Below are 17,701 nucleotides of genomic sequence, written 5' to 3'. Positions count from 1 at the left end.
TTTCATTATTTCATTACTATCAACACTATCTTTCTTTCTTTCTTTTTTTTTTTAAGTGTATTTATTTTGAGAGAGAACTTACATGAGAATGAGAGCACAAGGGGTCAGATGGTGGTGATGGCCGGGAGGGCCAGAGAGAGGAGAGACAGAATTCCACGCAGGCTCCTCATGCTGTCAGCACAAAGCCCGAGGTGGGGCTCGAATTCACAAACCTTGAGATCTTGACCTGCACTGAAATCAGGGTCAGACGCTTAACCTACTGAGCCACCCAGGCACCTCTGAACACATTTTTCTTATTAGTATTGGTAAAGAAACAGTAGTAAAAGTAAAATATCCTTTTATGCTAAAGTTATGTGTAAACTTACCTATACAAATTGCTCTTCCATTACTTTGCCTATTCCATAAAGAAACTGTAGACACCTTAACTTTGTTCTATTCTTTTCTCTCTGTGACCCTCTGTTAACATACAAATTAGCCCAGGGCCTTCCTGCTTTAAGGAGTGATAGGCAGTCTTCCGGTTTAGCTTAATTTAACCTAGTCTTAACATTTGATTCAGGCTTGATTTAGGCTTAATTTTATAACTGCACCCGATGTTTCACTTACACACATGAATAATTTAATATTTGACCAGTTACTCAGAGTACCCATTATGAAAACTTAAAGAATACATTGAGGAAACCCCTGAAGCAACATAAAATACATTTTATACTTAAACTTTCTAAAAAAATTAATTAATTTAAATTAAATTAATTTTTTTAATTAAAATATTTTTTAAGTAGGTTCTATGCCCAACATGGGGCTTAACTCCTAACCCTGAGATCAAGAGTTGCATGCTCTATTGACTGAGCCATGCAGGCATCCCACATTTTGTACTTTTATTGACAAATCTTATGGCCCATTTTTACTAGTCATGGTGTTACTCGTTACAAAGGAAATAAGAATAATAGCTCACAATATTCTTCAGGATTTATGAAAGAAATTATATGTGAAAATCACTCCCCCTCCAAAGTGTACTTTGTATATCTCACATATCAATACTAAATATCATCTTTTACACCCTAATACTCCTCCAGCCCCTTTCCAATTGGAACATACAAAATTTATGACCTTGAATCCTCAATACACTAATGATCTATTGAACATTATAACCCTTATAAAGTCAGTATATCTTTTCTAATTTATAGAAATACAAATGTTGTCCAGGATAGCGCTGTCTGAAAGACATTTCTGTAATGGAAATGTTCTGTATCTACACCATCTAACGTGGTAGTCACTAACCACTTATAGCTACTGAGTCCTTCAAATGTGACTAGTGGGACTAAGAAACTGAATTTTTAATTGTATTTAATTTTAGTTAATTTAAATAGCCACATTTATTGGATTAGTACTGAGCTAGTAGACCCTTGAAACATTCAGAAATGTGTTAGAAATGTAAAATAGATTATGGGCAATCCAGAAATCTTAAAATTATCAGCATGATGTTTTAAAAACTGTCATTCATTCCTTCAGTATTATGAATTTTTCCAGAAGGTTCACATGAAAAAAAAAAAAAAAAGAAAGAAAGAAAGAAACCCAAAGCAACCAAATTCTTTAGGCTGCTTTTCTGTATGAATCATCTTTTTGCAAAGAGGTGTAAGACTGATTTTATTGCCAACTCTGCCCCCTCTTCTACAGACAGAACTCAGTGATTAGGTTCTTGCATTTATTTAGGTTATTCTCCTAAAAAACATGGTTTCCATACTGCAAATAAGTGACAGGAACTTTTCCACTAAATTATCCCAGACAGCACAAATGTTCTTTCCAAAAGTGGAGACTAGAACCACAGCCCCCTCACGTTGCCTGCTACATCTGTTTATGCTTATAGAAGTGACATCCACTTGTAGACAGAGAGTGCCAATTTCTTGGGAAAGCACCCAGAATTTGGTGAAACTTGAAAAAATTTCACTGTTCAAAATGAAAGATACATAGAATTGAGTAGCTACAAAGGCCTTTTGAAATTAAGCAAGAGATTTTGCCCCCAGAGTAGAGATTCTGTATACAGACTTGCTGGAGTTCTTATCAGACTTTAATTATTTACTAGTTGATAAACTTGTGGGTAAGTTATAAAACCTAAACCTCAGTTTTCCCATCCGGAAAATGCAGATAATAACAGTTCTGTTGGGAAAACTGGTGTAAGACTTTGAAATGGGCGAATATCACTAGGTGTCCTTTCAATGGAAGGCTGGATGTTATCTACGGGACTTTGAGTTTTTGGTTCTACACCTTTGGTCTGCACCTTTGGCCTTCGACAAAGCCATTTTACTATTCTGTAGGTTGTAGAAACTTATGGTAATGTAAATGTTCTTATCTATAGGAATGCAAAATTATTTTGTTTAGAGATACAATTGATTACTGCCCTGTAGAACAGATAATTCAAAACATTAATTTTTTGTGCCTTATAGAATATTAACCAGTCTTCTCTCTTTGCTGTTTGTCCCTAACGGTCTCTTTTCCACATCCTTGTTTGAATGGGTTGTAGTATCTTGCGATTCCCTCCCTAATTAATGTGCCAAATGGCATTTTGGACACACTTTCATTTTATATTTCTATGAGAGTTATGGTTTACCCTCTTGAAAACTTGTCCTTTAGTCGTTTTTACTCTATGGAGTTTTTGGAGGATTGGCTTAAAGATCTACATTGACAGACATGATCAGTTTCATAAACATTGCCGCAAAAAAGACACTTGGGGTATCTTTTTAGGGAGGAGGTAGGAGTGGGCACTGAGCATTTATAAAAGAGGAGGGTGGGGCTGAGCAAGTCAGAAGACCTCCTAATCCTTTTCCTTTTAACAATGGAGATTTGAGGTCAAGGTGGGTGTTACGCCAGCAAGGCGGCCTAGGTGTGGGCCAAACCGGCCTGGAGAGTAGCCTGGGGTTTTAGATGCCCTGGGGTCATGAAGTTAACTGCATACTTTGTGCAGGCCCAGTAGCAAGCGGACCAAGAGCCCAGTTTCTGCCGAACCAACCCCGGTAGCAGAAAGGCGGACGGGCCCCAGAAGGGCAGGCCTTGCCCTAGGCCGGGGAGGCCCCTAGCCCACGGCCGAGGGGGTGGGGCGGCCTCGCCTCGGGCCGGTGCTTTTCGCCCTCGGTTGGCCGCCAGAGGCTCCCTCTCTCTCCCTCTCCTGGGATTTTGCTGCCGGGCTCCCTCTCTCTGCGGCCCTAGAGTTAATCCCATCAGCCGAGGTGAGGCACCTGTTACCCTGGGCCTTCCTCACCCCCGCGGCCTCTCTCCCACTACACCCTGGCTCCCGGGCGGCCCAAACGGCCCGCAGCGGGTGACCGCACGTGGGCCAAGCCCCTTCCGCGCCCCGAACCCCTCCCCGGGCCGGCCCGAGTGGGCGAGCGTGTCGCGGCCCGGGCCGCCGCCCGCCCGCAATGGCGTTGGGGAGCGCAGCGCGCCTCCCGGGGCCGCCCGCCGCGGGCAGGGCGCGCGTGGGGGCCGCGGCGCGAGTGGAAGCGGCCGCCGCAGCCGCCCTCCGCGCTGCGCCGTGAGCGGCGGGTGGAGGGGCGCCGTGCGGGCCGGCGCGGATAGAGCCGCGGCCACAGTGGGGCGGGGGGCGCCTCTGAGGAGGGGGTGGGAGCCGCGGCCGTCCGACCCTCCCCGCCGGCGGCGGCTCCCGCTCGGGTAAGGGGGAGGCTGTGCGCGGGGCGAGGAGTTGGGGAGGGTGGAGATGGAGAGGAAAAAAATCGGGATGTACAAAGGCTGAGTTGCAGGCTGGGGGTGGGGGTGGGTTGTGGTTGGGGAGCGATAGGTTGAGGATCGGAGGCATTATCAGTGGGATCTATTGTTTCCTGGCACATTGGGAGGAAAAACAAAGGGATTTATTATCATTACCCTGTAATTTTTTTTTTCTTTTTCTTTTTTTAATGTGGCCAAGGAGCTCGGCTCTCTCGGTGCCACACTGGGATCCGCCTGGCAGCCGCCGGGAGCCGCAGCCAATGTGTTAGGACTTCAGGTGCTTTTTGGCACAAAGCTAGACTGCGACCTCCTACCATAGCGCTTGGCGTCACCTGCTCTCCCGGCCCTGCCCCGGGGCCGAGGGATTGCGTCCCGAACCAGGCTTGGGAACCGGCTGCCTCTCAAGTTGGTGTTATTTATGTTTGTCTTTTGTGAGGGCAGGTTTTGAGTCCCCCGGCGGCCTCATCTCCCCCGCCCCCGCCCCCTCGGGTTCGAATTGGCCGGGGAGGGAGTGGGGTGTATGTGTAGGGGGGGGGAGGGTGTGTAAGGCTTAAACAAATGTCAGGGTACAAGGAGATTGTCGATGCTTTACCAAAAAACAGGCACCACACTCTCAAGCCTTTCTTGTTTGTCTGCATGGGCCATGCATGCGTGCTGGGCCAGGAGCCGAGTTTGGAGGCGGTTTCAGTGAAAGTGTGTGCTTCCTCAGCTGATTGTGCGTGAGGGTGATATGGCTCGGCCTAATATTAAAAGACAAAACAAAGCAAAACAAAATGAAAAATCTTTAGCACGACATTGTCTGCGCCTCGGCAGCTCTTGAAGTATTTGATTACTGGCATATTGATATAAAATCCAGCTGTGGGCTAGTGGAGACCAGCAAGCATGCATTGCGTTGCATTTTGAGCTTGTAGGAAGTTAGAGGCAAGTAGGAATAAACAAATCAGGGTTATGAGAAGAGGTTTCATGTTATGTTTGCTTTCTGATCGTCACGTTCTCCTACATTTATTCCCATGATATTCTACACCTCACTCTATAATGAATACTATCCACTCTTAGGAAACTTCCCAATATTAGATGTAACTGAACTTAGAGTGAAAGTTACTTTCATGTGAGAACTTTCTTCTGCTTGTTTTGGTCTGAAATGTACTAATGTTGTTTTGGGGATGCTGCAAATCAGAATATTGGACCAGAAAGAGTGAAATAAGCCTCTGTAGGCATATTATGGACTTTGTAAACATAGAATCCAAACTTTGAATTGTGCTTACCCAGAAAGATTAAATTCTACCTGATGTGGAGCATCCCAAATGAAATTCGTTTTTTTTTTTTTTTTTTTTTTCCTGGACAGTTTGATGGTATCTTAAAGATCTAGGGACTGCTGTTTTTTTTTTTTTTTTTTTAAGACCATTCACAAAAGCAACCAAAACTTAGGCTAAAGTAGTGTGCTTATGTGTAACTCGTGTGTGTATTAGTGCGTGATTTCGGTAGGGACCTCCAAATTGAAACATTTTTGTTACCAAGGACCAATCAGAGTTATAACTTTTAAATTCTTGGCTTTTAAATGACCATTTCAATAAGTAATTTTTTTTTCTGTTTGATATATGACTGAGTCACTTTGAAAAGTGTATTCTTGGTTGACTAAACGTAAATTTTCAAATAAGTAAATGAATGCAGAAATTCATTCTTTTCTATTACAGATGAACCTCTAGTCTTGCTTTGAAAAAGCCATTTTGTGTAACTCTTGACTGAATAATTTCCTAATACACCTGTTGGGAGGATCACTGATACAGTATGCCATTTGAGAGGTACTTTTTCTTGACCAAATACTCTCTTGATTAGAGAAGAGAGGTGTTTTGTTTTTTTGTTTGTGTTTTCCTGGTCATTATGAACATTGGCTTTTCACCCCTGAAGTAAAAATGTTGAAAACCGAGTCTTCAGGTGAACGAACCACTCTCAGAAGTGCCTCTCCTCACAGGAATGCATATAGAACTGAGTTCCAGGCACTGAAAAGTACCTTTGACAAACCCAAGTCAGATGGGGAACAAAAAACAAAAGAAGGTGAGGGCTCCCAGCAGAGCAGGGGGAGGAAATATGGCTCCAATGTCAACAGAATTAAAAATCTATTTATGCAGATGGGTATGGAACCCAGTGAAAATGCTGCGGTCATTGCCAAAACAAGGGGGAAAGGTGGACCTTCATCTCCACAGAGAAGAATGAGGCCCAAAGAATTCCTGGAAAAAACAGATGGCTCAGTTGTTAAGTTGGAGTCCTCTGTTTCAGAACGAATTAGTAGATTTGACACAATGTACGATGGCCCTTCATATTCTAAGTTCACAGAAACTCGGAAGATGTTTGAGAGAAGTGTGCATGAGTCAGGACAAAACAGCCGCTATTCCCCAAAGAAAGAGAAAGCTGGAGGGAATGAACCTCAGGACGAATGGGGTGGCTCCAAGTCCAACAGAGGCAGTACTGATTCCTTGGACAGCCTTAGCTCCCGGACGGAGGCTGTTTCCCCAACTGTGAGTCAACTGAGTGCAGTATTTGAGAACACTGATTCCCCCGGTGCCATGGTTTCTGAGAAGCCTGAAAACGAATACTCAGTGACTGGGCATTATCCCCTGAATCTACCATCTGTTACTGTTACAAATCTTGACACCTTTGGTCACCTTAAGGATTCAGATTCTTGGTCTCCTCCAAGCAAACACGGTGATGATGCAGAGGATGCTCAGAAGAGTAATACAAGTCCAGTACCAGAAGTGGCTTCGAAAAGTACCTCTCTAGCTTCAGTGCTTGGTGAAGAAACACAGCAGAGCAAGGAAGCCGAGGACTCCACATCTAACCAAGAGACTCCTGACAGAATTGACAGAGATCTTCCTGAGGAACCTTGTGCTGCAAATAAGGCGATGCCAGAGTCTGAAATCCTTTCACCACAAAACGAACCTTTAGAAGATGCCGAAGCTAATTTAGTTGGGAGTGAGGCAGCAATGCATCAGAAGAAAGAACTTGCAGGTGGTGATTTTACCTCTGCTGATGCTCCTGGATCCAGTTGTGGAAAGGAAGTACCCGAAGATTCAAATAATTTTGAGAGTTCCCATGTTTACATGCACAGTGACTATAATGTGTATAGGGTAAGATCCAGGTATAATTCAGACTGGGGAGAGACAGGCACTGAACAGGATGAGCAGGAAGATAGTGATGAAAACAATTACTATCAACCAGATATGGAGTACTCGGAAATTGTTGGATTGCCAGAAGAAGAAGACATCCCAGCAAATAGGAAAATTAAGTTTAGTAGTGCTCCAATTAAGGTAAGTATGTTTTCTCAGTTTGGTTTTGAAGTTTTTCCTAAGTTTGTTTGTGTTTGGTTTTGTCTTGTTTTTTTTTTTTTTTTTTAATATTTGGGCCTAAATGTTTGCAGCATAGATTTGACAGCCCTAAGGATTTCGAGGTTGTTAAGATACCCGTGTTGTCAGGTGATTTTAAAAGTTTGGGAGAGATCCACATATTTCCTTAATATGCTTTATGGTTGCATAAACCAGTATTGGCTAAGAGTAAAGTTGAAGAAGTTTGGGGATTGTGAGATACATTCCAATGGACTGGAGTATGAATGACACGTACACTGAAAACCAGGAGGGTTAGTTTGAAACAGAATTACCTCTTTAACTGATTTTACCTAAAATTAGCCAGAAGTGAGAAAATTTCCTGAATCCGAACACTCTAGGATATGAGGTATAATGTACAATGGGAGAGTTATGGTGACCTTGAAATAATAGTCTTATTTACTTGCTTAAAACATCTGAGTTATCTCTTACTTGAGTGTAAGTGGATTGTGAGGAATGTTGAAACTTATCTCTTTTTTTGTACTGCTACTTGGTAGTGAAAGTTTGATTCATGGAAATATATTAGCGGACTTAAATGCTTTAATTGGAAAGCTATGACTGTAAGTAGCTTTGAGTTCAGGATTTGTGATGTAGCACTGAAATGAAATTTTATGAAAGGAAATTAAATTGATTTGTCATTCCGGGATATATTTTTACCTCTTAAAAACTGAATAAATGCCAGTTGAAATCAGATTCTCTATTCTAATGACTTCACTTAGTTAACATTCGGTATAGAAGAAATAGCACAATGTACATCAGTAGCGGGTAGTGAAACATTATTAGCTGATAACGGCAATAGGGGCAGGAGGTAGTGGGTTGAATATCACAGTCTCCTTGGAGTGGTTTTTCAACGTGTACTTGCGCACCAGCTCTGTCCTAAGATTGTGGCATGCCCTCCTAGGGGAATCTGGAAGGTTGTGGTGGTAGAATGTGTAGTCTGAAACCACTTCCTAGGGACTTCTAGCTTATCCAATATGTATGTGTCATAGATTTGGAATTTGATACGGTATCTTTTAAAAGAATCTAAAATCACTGTCTGTTGTTATTTCCACCTTATGAAACTTCCATATAAGGCTGTAAGGTCTGTAGATTTACAAAGCAAAGAGAAATTTGACTTTGTCTTAATTATGAAATACTATTTTGAAATAAAGTGATAACCTGTGAAATTATTTATGGATGTTAGCAGGCAAACTTTCATGTCATTAGTGTAAGACAAAAGCTCTGGGACAGAATGGGCCATGTCAAGTTAAGCTATGTTTAAAATAACTGTAGATGTGTTATAAAATAACTAATATAGTGTGGTTTCAGAGTAAGCCAAGTTTCTTGGCTGTGCTTTTCCACTTTCCATTGTGAGCCTCTCCCCTACTCCCCCTCCCCCCCCCAATTCTAGGCTCTCTCTTTAGAGGTGTCTTTCCCTCAGGCCTAACCAGAGAGCTCCAAAATTTCACCATGCGTGTTTCCTTCCCAAGTGTTCTCCTTTGAACATCATCTTTTTACCCCTTAGGAAGAAAGCAATAAGATTAAATTGTTTCACATTGAGCAAGGCAGGAATAACTGAAATGAACTCTTCAAGGAGTTTGTTAAAACCAGTGACTAACTCCCTAATGGGGATAGCAGCTTATGAAAATTTATCAAGTCCAGCACTACCTACTCAACCAAAAGGGGCACCAGCCTTGTATTTGGGTCCTGTGCTGCCCCAAACGTAACTGCACAGTAATAGATGTAATGAATTTTAAAGGATTTCTCTTTGAAATATGGCTGTTTATATGTGAACAAATCAGGTTTGGGGTATGATATTCTGAAATTCAAGTGATTTTTTCCCTCCTACTATTGCTTATAAAAAAAGCATTTTGCCTCTTAACTGTCACGTAATAAAGAAACTGTATTTCATACAACAAAGAATGAAATAGATTACATGCATAAAAGTTTAACACATTTTATCAAGAACATAGATCAAGATTAAAGTTTGTGAAACAAAAATAATGCACTGCGTTTTAGTGGGCAGTTAACAGTACTAGTTGGAGTGGATTAAGTTTGCAAACAAAAGATTCATTCTTAGTCCTTTGTAATGAATAAGACAATTGCTCTTTGTTGTTGTTCTGATTGTTTAGCATGTGAGTGGATTCACTTGGGAATTTTGAGAGCTACTTTTCTACTGGTGGTGGTGATGGTAGAGTTTAGATTATTCTCCAATTAAGATTTTTGCCTCAGAGGGTGGTAATAATTAAATTCAATAAGTATTTATTGAAGGCTTGTCATGTGTCTGTTTTCATGCTGTTAGCTGCAGAAGACACACAAATCTGTAATGTTACCTCTCTCTTATGTGAGCTGGTGGAGTCAATTCTTAAACTTGATATTTAAAACCCACATAACAGTCTGAAAACCTGTGCTGAAATGTCTAATGTCCTATGAGGACTTTAGCTGTCCTTGGCTGTGCTAAATGCATGGACTGAACAGGATTTGATAGACCATTTGGAAGGGAGAAAATGCTGAGCCATTCCCTATGTATGTTTCCTTATTCTTTTTATAAAGATTCACTTATGGGATGGTAGATTCTGATTTCCAACTTAAATCTTTTTCCTTTGAAATTTAAACATACTTCCTCTTTTAGCAACAAAAAGTGGACATATTCCTTACAAAAATGATCTTTGGAACTTTTATATTCTTTTCCTGATAGTCTCATCTTAAGTCTTCACCAGGGTAGAATTTCTCAACACTTTCAGACTTTTGTTTTACGTCTTGTTTATGATCTTTGTATGTGTGATCATGTCCTCGGTTTTTATTTCAATTCTTCTCTAGATGCCTTGAGTCTGTATTTTCCCAAGATACCTTAAATCTGACCTAGAAAAACATCAGAGTAATAGCTGATCTTCCCTGTGTAGCATATTACTTATAAATAATTGTTGGTGAAATTTAGAAATGCATTGTTTCTTAATGGATTGGTTGATGTGTTTCATAGTGTCAAAAATGGGATTAATAATGGAAAATATAAAATCCAAGTTTGAGATATGGAATGAGAGTGTTATGAACCATGCTAATTTGAGATGTGGAATTATGCCTTCATTCTCAGGAATTTCTCAAAACCAAGAGATCCAATTCATTGAATTTGCTTTAAATGAATCCAGGATAGAAAAGGTGACATTTTTCATTGTTTGCCCCCCCGCCCCATTATTTCAGAACATTTACTGAGCCCTTACTATGTGTCAGGAACAATGCAATATACAATAAAATGTAATAAATGCATAAAATGACTGGAGCTGATCAGGTCAGCGAGTGCTGGTAGATGAAATGTATAGCCCATTAAGGACGCTTCTCAGGCTATTCTGCTCAACTGTTCTTTGATATTCTTTCTTAGGTCACTGCAACCTTCTTAAGGAAGTCCTAACCCTTTCTCTGTTTCCGGTAGCCTTTTGTCCTTTGGATAGGTGTTCTTGAAACACAGCAGAGATGAAAAAGGTTATTTTCCTAGTTTACAGCAAGAGGGAGATTATAGGGTTAATGATAGTGTAAGATATATTGCGCTGTACTTTTCTGAGTGTTTTCTCAAACTGTTTGGAGCTTTACAGAGCTGAGATTCAAAGGAGAATCACCAAGGGCAGTATTGCTTCTCTAAACCTTACATGATACTTGTTGAAAGTGGGTCTCAGCATTCTCTATCTCTTCTGGAACTCTGAGTTGGTACACAGGGCATATATGAGACTTTATATTCAGGATACTGTTCAGGATGTAATGCTGAGATCCACATTTCTGTCTTTTTCTTTCTTCAGATAGTCTCCCTCGGTGCTCTTAAACTTTAATATGCTTATAAATCACCTGGGGATCTTTTAAAATGCAGATTTCCGATTCAGTAGGTATTTTGTGGGAAATTATCTGGATGCAATGGTTAGCCTCCAAGTACACTACCAGCATTCCTACAGGTTGTGGAATTGACAGGCTCAGCAACCAAATTAAAAGTTTGAATCACACAGTTTCAAACACACAGCCAGTAGCAAGAGGAAAGCCGTGGGGTAAGTTAGCACACTTAAGGTGCAAAGGTTGAAAGGACCACACTATGGGAGGCCTGGGTACACAGTATTCATGTGTCCTGACTCTCTTTCACATCACTCTTCCCATTGAGGGTGTGGTCAGAGTTGATTTTTGAGTAAGGGCTCTACGTACTAGTAATACTCTGGGCTCATGATAATTCTTGCTCTATAGAAGAGAGTAGGTACAAGTACACTTACATACAACTGTAGTTTTGCCAGTTTCCCTGGTTTTATTTGTGTTTCTTGGGTAAAGCACCTGTGGGTCTGGAATAAGACCAGGATGGGCGTCCTCGGTGGGTGGCTCATATGGAGATGATACAGCTGCCAGTCCAGAGATAGAATGATGATGATTTAGTCTTCCCATGTCTTTCTTTCTACAAGTGAACCTCTCGTTTGTTCCATCATATTTTCTATTTGGGGATGTCTTATGGCTTACTAACTTAACTATTTTTAACACATCTTATGAATTTTGCCTTTGTTTTAGAAGTTCATAGGCTTTTATTATCTATACCTAATTGGGTCTCTTGAGTGTTGCCTTTACCTCATAAGCTATTAGCTTCCTTACCATCAATGACTATCACTTCTTATGAGTTTTATCCATCCCATTTATTTTCTTGACCTTTATAACAGAATTTAATATTCTTGAATAATACAGCAGATTCACAGAACATTAGGTCTCAGGTGAGACTGCATTCTCAAGTGGGTGCAGAGGCTGCTGGTCAACAGATGAACTCTTTGGAATCTGATTGTGAAGTACAGTCTTTTGGCTTCTGAAAGGAGCCGGTCACAAAATGTTGGGGAAGCCCATTTAACACATTTGCTTTCCAGACCCATCTGCTGTGGATGTTTGTGTAAAGTAATATTCTTTGCAGCTGAAACAGGTGTAAAGTAGTAATGTGCATGATGTTTCTGGATACCAGAGTGGATTATGATTCCTAAAAAGTTTGGGTCATTAAAATGTCACATCCTAGACTCTTGTGTGGTCTAAGTTTTTAATTATAAAAGAACAGGAGAAAGCAGTTCTTGATAGACTCAGAAATTCCATTTTCTTCTTTTTTTTGGAAGCCCAAATTAATAAACAAGAGAGAATATAAGGATTGTCATCTTATTTAGTTTTTTTTTTAATTTGGATAACTTTGATGTCATAATATTTAAGTTGGACTTCTTTAAAATTTTGATGTCTTGTACCTGTGGCTTATAACTAGGTAAATATATAAAACATTTTAGTGTACTCTGTAAATCCAATAATGAGTATTTGCTGAATGAACCCCTTTTCTAATATTGAGTGTGTACACAAATACCTCTTTTCTATTTCACTAAATGTTGGTCATTTGGTATATAAAAAGGGATTCTTTACTACAGCAAACTATTAATAGATGTTTGCTGGCATTTCTTTTAGTAGAAAGGTTTAGTTTTTCGGTTTTTGTATCATCCATAATGTTTTGTCTTCCCATGTAAACTTACCTACAAAGGATGCTAGTTGTTGGGTTAATGGGTTTTAAAGGTAAGAGTAGCTGAATTTCAGGGAAAATAATTTTCTGTTATGTTATCCATACCTTGTTTACCTTATTAACCCAGTTACATGCCCATCAATAGTAATTTGATTTAAATCTCATCTTCACTAGATTTTTTTTTTTATTTCTTCACTACTCAAGGACAAAAAGTATTGGAATTTCTTTAGAGAAATACAGTTAGATACGGGATAAATTCTGTATGAGCAAAACAAATATTGGTATATTAAACTCTGAATATCATTTGGTTTTTGTGCTCTTATTTAATTTACTTAATATTTTTTTCATGATTTTCTGTGCCCTTCCTTTTTGGATCTGTTTCGTTTTTATTCTTTTGCTTCATTATATTCTACAGTTCTCATTTTGAATGGGAATAAATGATTCATACTTTTTCTTCCTGGTCACTTAAAAATTTTCCTCCTGGTTCTCATTTTTTTCATTTTGGCTTGTGACATAGAAACTTAAAGATGAAAAATACTTCAAGGTAATCTAGTGTAATTTTCCACTCAGTTCAGTTAGCTCTTCAATAGCACATTGCTGACAGATGATCATTCGGCCTCTGCTTTAATAATTCCACCTTTGGGGAGTTTATTATTTTTCAAGGTGAAAGGAAAGTTAGAAGAAGTGTGTGTGTGTGTATGTGTGTGCGTGTGTGTGTGTAGTTGTAAAACATTGTGAATGTGCTTATTTTCATTTATTTTTAATTTGCAATTGTTTTATTGAGATAAAATTCAAATAGCATAAAATTCACCATTTTATAGTGCGCAATTCAGTGGTTTTTGGTATATTCACAGTGCTGTGCAACCATCACTATTACCTAATTGTAGAACATTTCCGTCACCCTAGAACAAAACCCTGTGCCTGTTAGCAGTCACTCCTAATTTCCCTTTTTCCTGTATCCTCTAGCAAACACTAATCTACTTTCTGTCTCTATGGATTTGCCTCTTTTGGACATTCATATAAATGGAATCATGGGCATGCTTTTTAAAAGGGATGTGGGGAGGGGGGCGGCGCCTGGATGGCTCAATCGGTTGTGTCCGACTTCGGCTCCGGTCATGATCTCATGGTTTGTGGGTTCGAGCCATGCATTGGACTCTGTGCTGACAGTTTGTTTAGAGCCTGGAGCCTGCTTCAGATTCTGTGTGTCCCTCGCTCTCTGCCCCTCCCCACACACTCTCCCTCCTCTCTCTCTCTCTCTCTCTCTCTCTTTCTCTGTCTCAAGAATAAACATAAACAAATTTTTAAAAAAAGGATGTAGGAGACACCAGGAGTTTGGCTTGCGATATGTTAAAATTTAAGATATCCTGAGGACAGCAGACTATGGGAAAGTCTAAAGGGCAGGGGCAAGAGAATTTTCTGGGTGCTGACATGGTCTAAAGATTAAGTGACAAGAGGTGGGAGCAACAGATGCTGTCTGCCCCTTATGCAATTTCATGGAGAGAGGAGAAAAAAAAAAACAAAAAACAAAAAACGGAGGAGACAGCAGGATCCAGGAAGGGATGAGGGTATTTGTAGGGATGAGGAAGAATGGTGTCTGTGGCAAAGAGGATGGTTGGAGCAACTCCCTTGTGGGACACTGCGCTTCTATTCGCGTTATCTGAAATTGCTACTGATGAAGCCCAAGTGTTTGCTTCAGCATGAGGTATCTTTAAAAGCACAAATAGTACTAATGCTGATTCCATCTTTATGTTGGTTTTAGCACAAGGGACCCTTGTCCTTTTCTGATGATCTGGTCAGCTTATTTCCATCCTCCTGCTCTTACGTTGTTGCTTTCATTATCCTTTTATGTTGATTGAAATTGTTCATAGACTCTTTATATTTAAAATTCTCCTCACTCTCCAATATTTTAATAAAGATTTTATATGCCATACTTGCTGTTATCTGTAATATAACCATTTAGGAGATGAGTAATTTGGGGCAGGCATTTATTTAGTTAATTGCACATTGTTTACTGAAGCATAGTATATATATTGCTATTAAATATTATTAGCTGGTAATGAAAGTAACACCAAGAGTGACTTGGTATTCTGTAAACTAGACAAATCTGCCTCAAGAAGGCCTTGGTCTTCTTATTTATAATTGAGACTGTCTTACTTGTAAAAGACCCCTTCTCAGCTTTAACATCTTGTGGTTCTCTAATTATCTCTTACACATATTTGTATAATAAGTACCATTATCATAAATGTGCTATTATTTCAAAGGGAAAATTTTGGACATCTTTTGTTGGAATGTGGAAGTGAATTTATATTGCTCTTGAGAATGATATTTATGCTATAGATTACAGTAAAAACTTTAAAATGGTTAAAGTTTTAAATCCAAGGGAGTACATTTTTATAGAGTGGCTTTTTAGAGCAACTCAACTTTTGAAAGTATGGGTTGAACTATATATTAAACACCCTGCTGAAGAACCTAAGAATAAAGAAATGTTTTGTAATATGGTTGCTGACATATTAATTGCTTCACTCACTTTTGTTCTGGAAATAGCTTCATAGCACAGCTCAACATGAGTGAGATATTGATAATTTTTTGAAAAATTCCTAATTTTCCAGTCGAACTTTCTCATGCATCTATTCCTACAAAAAGGACAATGAAACGGGCAGAATATAAAGATCTTTTATAAAATAAAAATTTTATTTTTCAGGAGGAGGAAAGTTTTTCTCTTCACTTACATCTGTTTTCAGAGAGATTTAAGAAAAGCATTTGTAGAATTAAAACTTTCCTCCAGATATTTATGTCTCAGGAAAAGTGGTTTTAAGTGAAATGGCTCATAGACCTGTTAGTCTCCTCCCTTTTTTAAGTCAGATAATGAATTTTATTTTGTGGGAAGATGATCTTTCAAGTTAGTTTCTACACCAGCTGAAATACAGTGGCTATATTGGAACACATATAGGTTGACAAGGGTCAAAAAAGATAAAGAATCATGATTATGGAGCCTTCTTTCCTGGAGTGACCAGGTGAGAGGTTGCCAGAGTAACTATCTGTGGAGTTTTCCCCTTGATTCTTTTGGACTGGCCTAGCCTTAAGAACCTGGGTGACTCACTGCCTTCAATCTGTCACTGTACAGTGAGGGGGACCCTTGTCCACTTCAGAGCTCTCCTCTAAAAATTACTTTCTACTTCTACTCCTCTTTCAAAGTATGTCAGGGTAGAGTTGTGGGGAGGGTACATTCATGCTGGAAAATTTGTCTAATCTTGAATACAAGGATTTTAAATAGTACTGAGTCAGAGGTCCCTGTTCAGGGTTTTGAAGAGTTTTCTTTCCTGTGTAAAGGACCTCCACAGAGGAGACGGAAAAGCAGGCTTATTGGTTGGCATTTAAAATCCACTTGTGAGTCACTGCGGTATTGATGGGTTCTTTTACTAAGCACTTGTTTCAGATAAAATGGATGTGCAAAGTTGTTTTGTGGAAAGAAAAAGACATAAATTCACACTGTTCACTTTGAACCTATCTATCTATCTATCTATCTATCTATCTATCTATCTATCTATCTATATTGATGTTAGAAAGTTTAAGATTGAGCACTAAACATTAAACACACAAACAAACCTTATGAAAAATAAAAACTGAATCAGAAATGAGAGTCTATAACATAATAGGGAGAGCAGAACACAAGAATGATGACAATATAGATTAAGTCTTCATTAACTTTTGATATATGTGCATAACGTTAAATTAGCATTAAAAGGGAATGCTATTTACAGTTTTTTTGCTTGGGATCTAGAATTATCTATGATTGTTTAGGATAGATTTCTGAAAATTGGCTAAAATATACTGCCTGAATTATTATTTAGAAAGGTTGTATTAGTGTATAACTAGCATTGCATTGGAATGGTTTTCTCATAATCCCCACACCAGCACTTGGTGTTATTTATATGTTTTATAGTTTTCAGTTTGGTGGGTGAGAAATGTCTCTCATAATTCCCATGTATTATGTTGATTTATTGATGAGAGGAAGTGTTTTCATGTGTTTACAGGCCATTTTTGGAGATGAGTTGTGAATATTGTGTTTTTGGTCAATGTGTTTTCTTGGTCCATGATTATTAGTAAGGAGTACATCAGAGTTGTTATTTGTCTTGGTAGAAAGTTAAAAGAACTCACATGCCTAGTAATAGGGGAATGGTTAAATTCATTATGATATATACATTTGGGTAATAGGACAAAGCTATCGTAAGTCATGTTTTCTAAAATTTTAAAGATAAGAAATATTACTATGCCCAGTATCTTACAGGGTAAAAACACTGGTTGAATACTTAATACGCATTTTTATCACAATTTTATTTTTAATGTACATATATTTGTACCTATAACAAAGATTAAAAGCACATACATCGACGGGGTGCCTGGATGGCTCAGTTGGTTAAGTGTCTGACTTTGGTTCAGCTTTGAGCCCTACATCAGGCTCTCTGCTGTCAGAGCAGAGCCCACTTCGGGTTCTCTGTCCCCCTCTTTCTCTGCCCCTTCCCTACTTGCATGCATGTGTGCTCTCTTTTTCTCTCTTTAAAAAAATAAATAAATATCAAAAAAAAAAAAAAGCACATATGTTAAAATGTTAACTCTGGTAATTTCTGGGTGAGAGAATACAGTTGATGTTAGAAAATTATATTTTTCTAGATTTACTAAAATTTCTATAATGAGCATATGTTACTTCTTTACTTATATGTAAAAAAGTAATGGAAACACAATTGGAATGATCAGTGATAACAACTTAAGAAGTTGACAAAAACATTGTTTAATATTGACCAAGATTCAAATAATTAAACCCTTATGTCACAGAAAATTTTGGTTGAAGAGTATAAATTAATGGAATACTGAAGAAAGTGTTGGTTTAAGAAAATGGGTGGACTTTTGGCAGTTGAATTCATTAAGTGCATATACTTTTTATTCCAGGTAAAATTGATCCCACATATGTGGGTAAGCTTGTGAATATTATGGGGGGAAGATCTTCCAATGTATTTTAAATTATGATGATAACACTTGCATAGATGTTAGATATCTTCCTTCAGTTGCTGGTTGTGTGAGTGATACCCTAATGTGTAACTTCAAGTATGCTTTTAATAAAAAAAAAAAAAAA

The 17,701-nt window shown here is 38.9% G+C and overlaps 1 protein-coding gene across 15 annotated transcripts in view; it reads left to right on the top strand.

The window, feature by feature from the left end:
• Positions 1-3,086: 3,086 nt before the first annotated feature.
• The window catches only part of PPP1R9A (protein phosphatase 1 regulatory subunit 9A), a 328,586-nt gene continuing 313,971 nt past the window's right edge, over positions 3,087-17,701 (top strand). For 11 of the 15 annotated variants that reach the window (XM_086696008.1, XM_086696001.1, XM_086695975.1 and 8 more), the window contains exons 1-2: positions 3,525-3,663; positions 5,412-7,022. In XM_086696008.1, the coding sequence (XP_086552134.1) occupies positions 5,631-7,022 (1,392 nt within the window). In that variant the 5' untranslated portion in view covers positions 3,525-3,663; positions 5,412-5,630. Of the gene's footprint in view, positions 3,222-3,524; positions 3,664-3,796; positions 4,123-5,411; positions 7,023-17,701 lie in introns of those variants that run through there. The other 4 variants (XM_086695954.1, XM_086695958.1, XM_086696017.1 and 1 more) reach the window with 4 other exon arrangements.

The sequence above is a fragment of the Puma concolor genome, chromosome A2, assembly GCF_028749965.1.
Source record: "Puma concolor isolate L17-30 chromosome A2, mPumCon1.1.hap2, whole genome shotgun sequence".
In the NCBI taxonomy this organism is placed as follows: Eukaryota; Metazoa; Chordata; class Mammalia; order Carnivora; family Felidae; genus Puma; species Puma concolor.
This window is presented reverse-complemented; position numbering and strand designations above follow the sequence as displayed.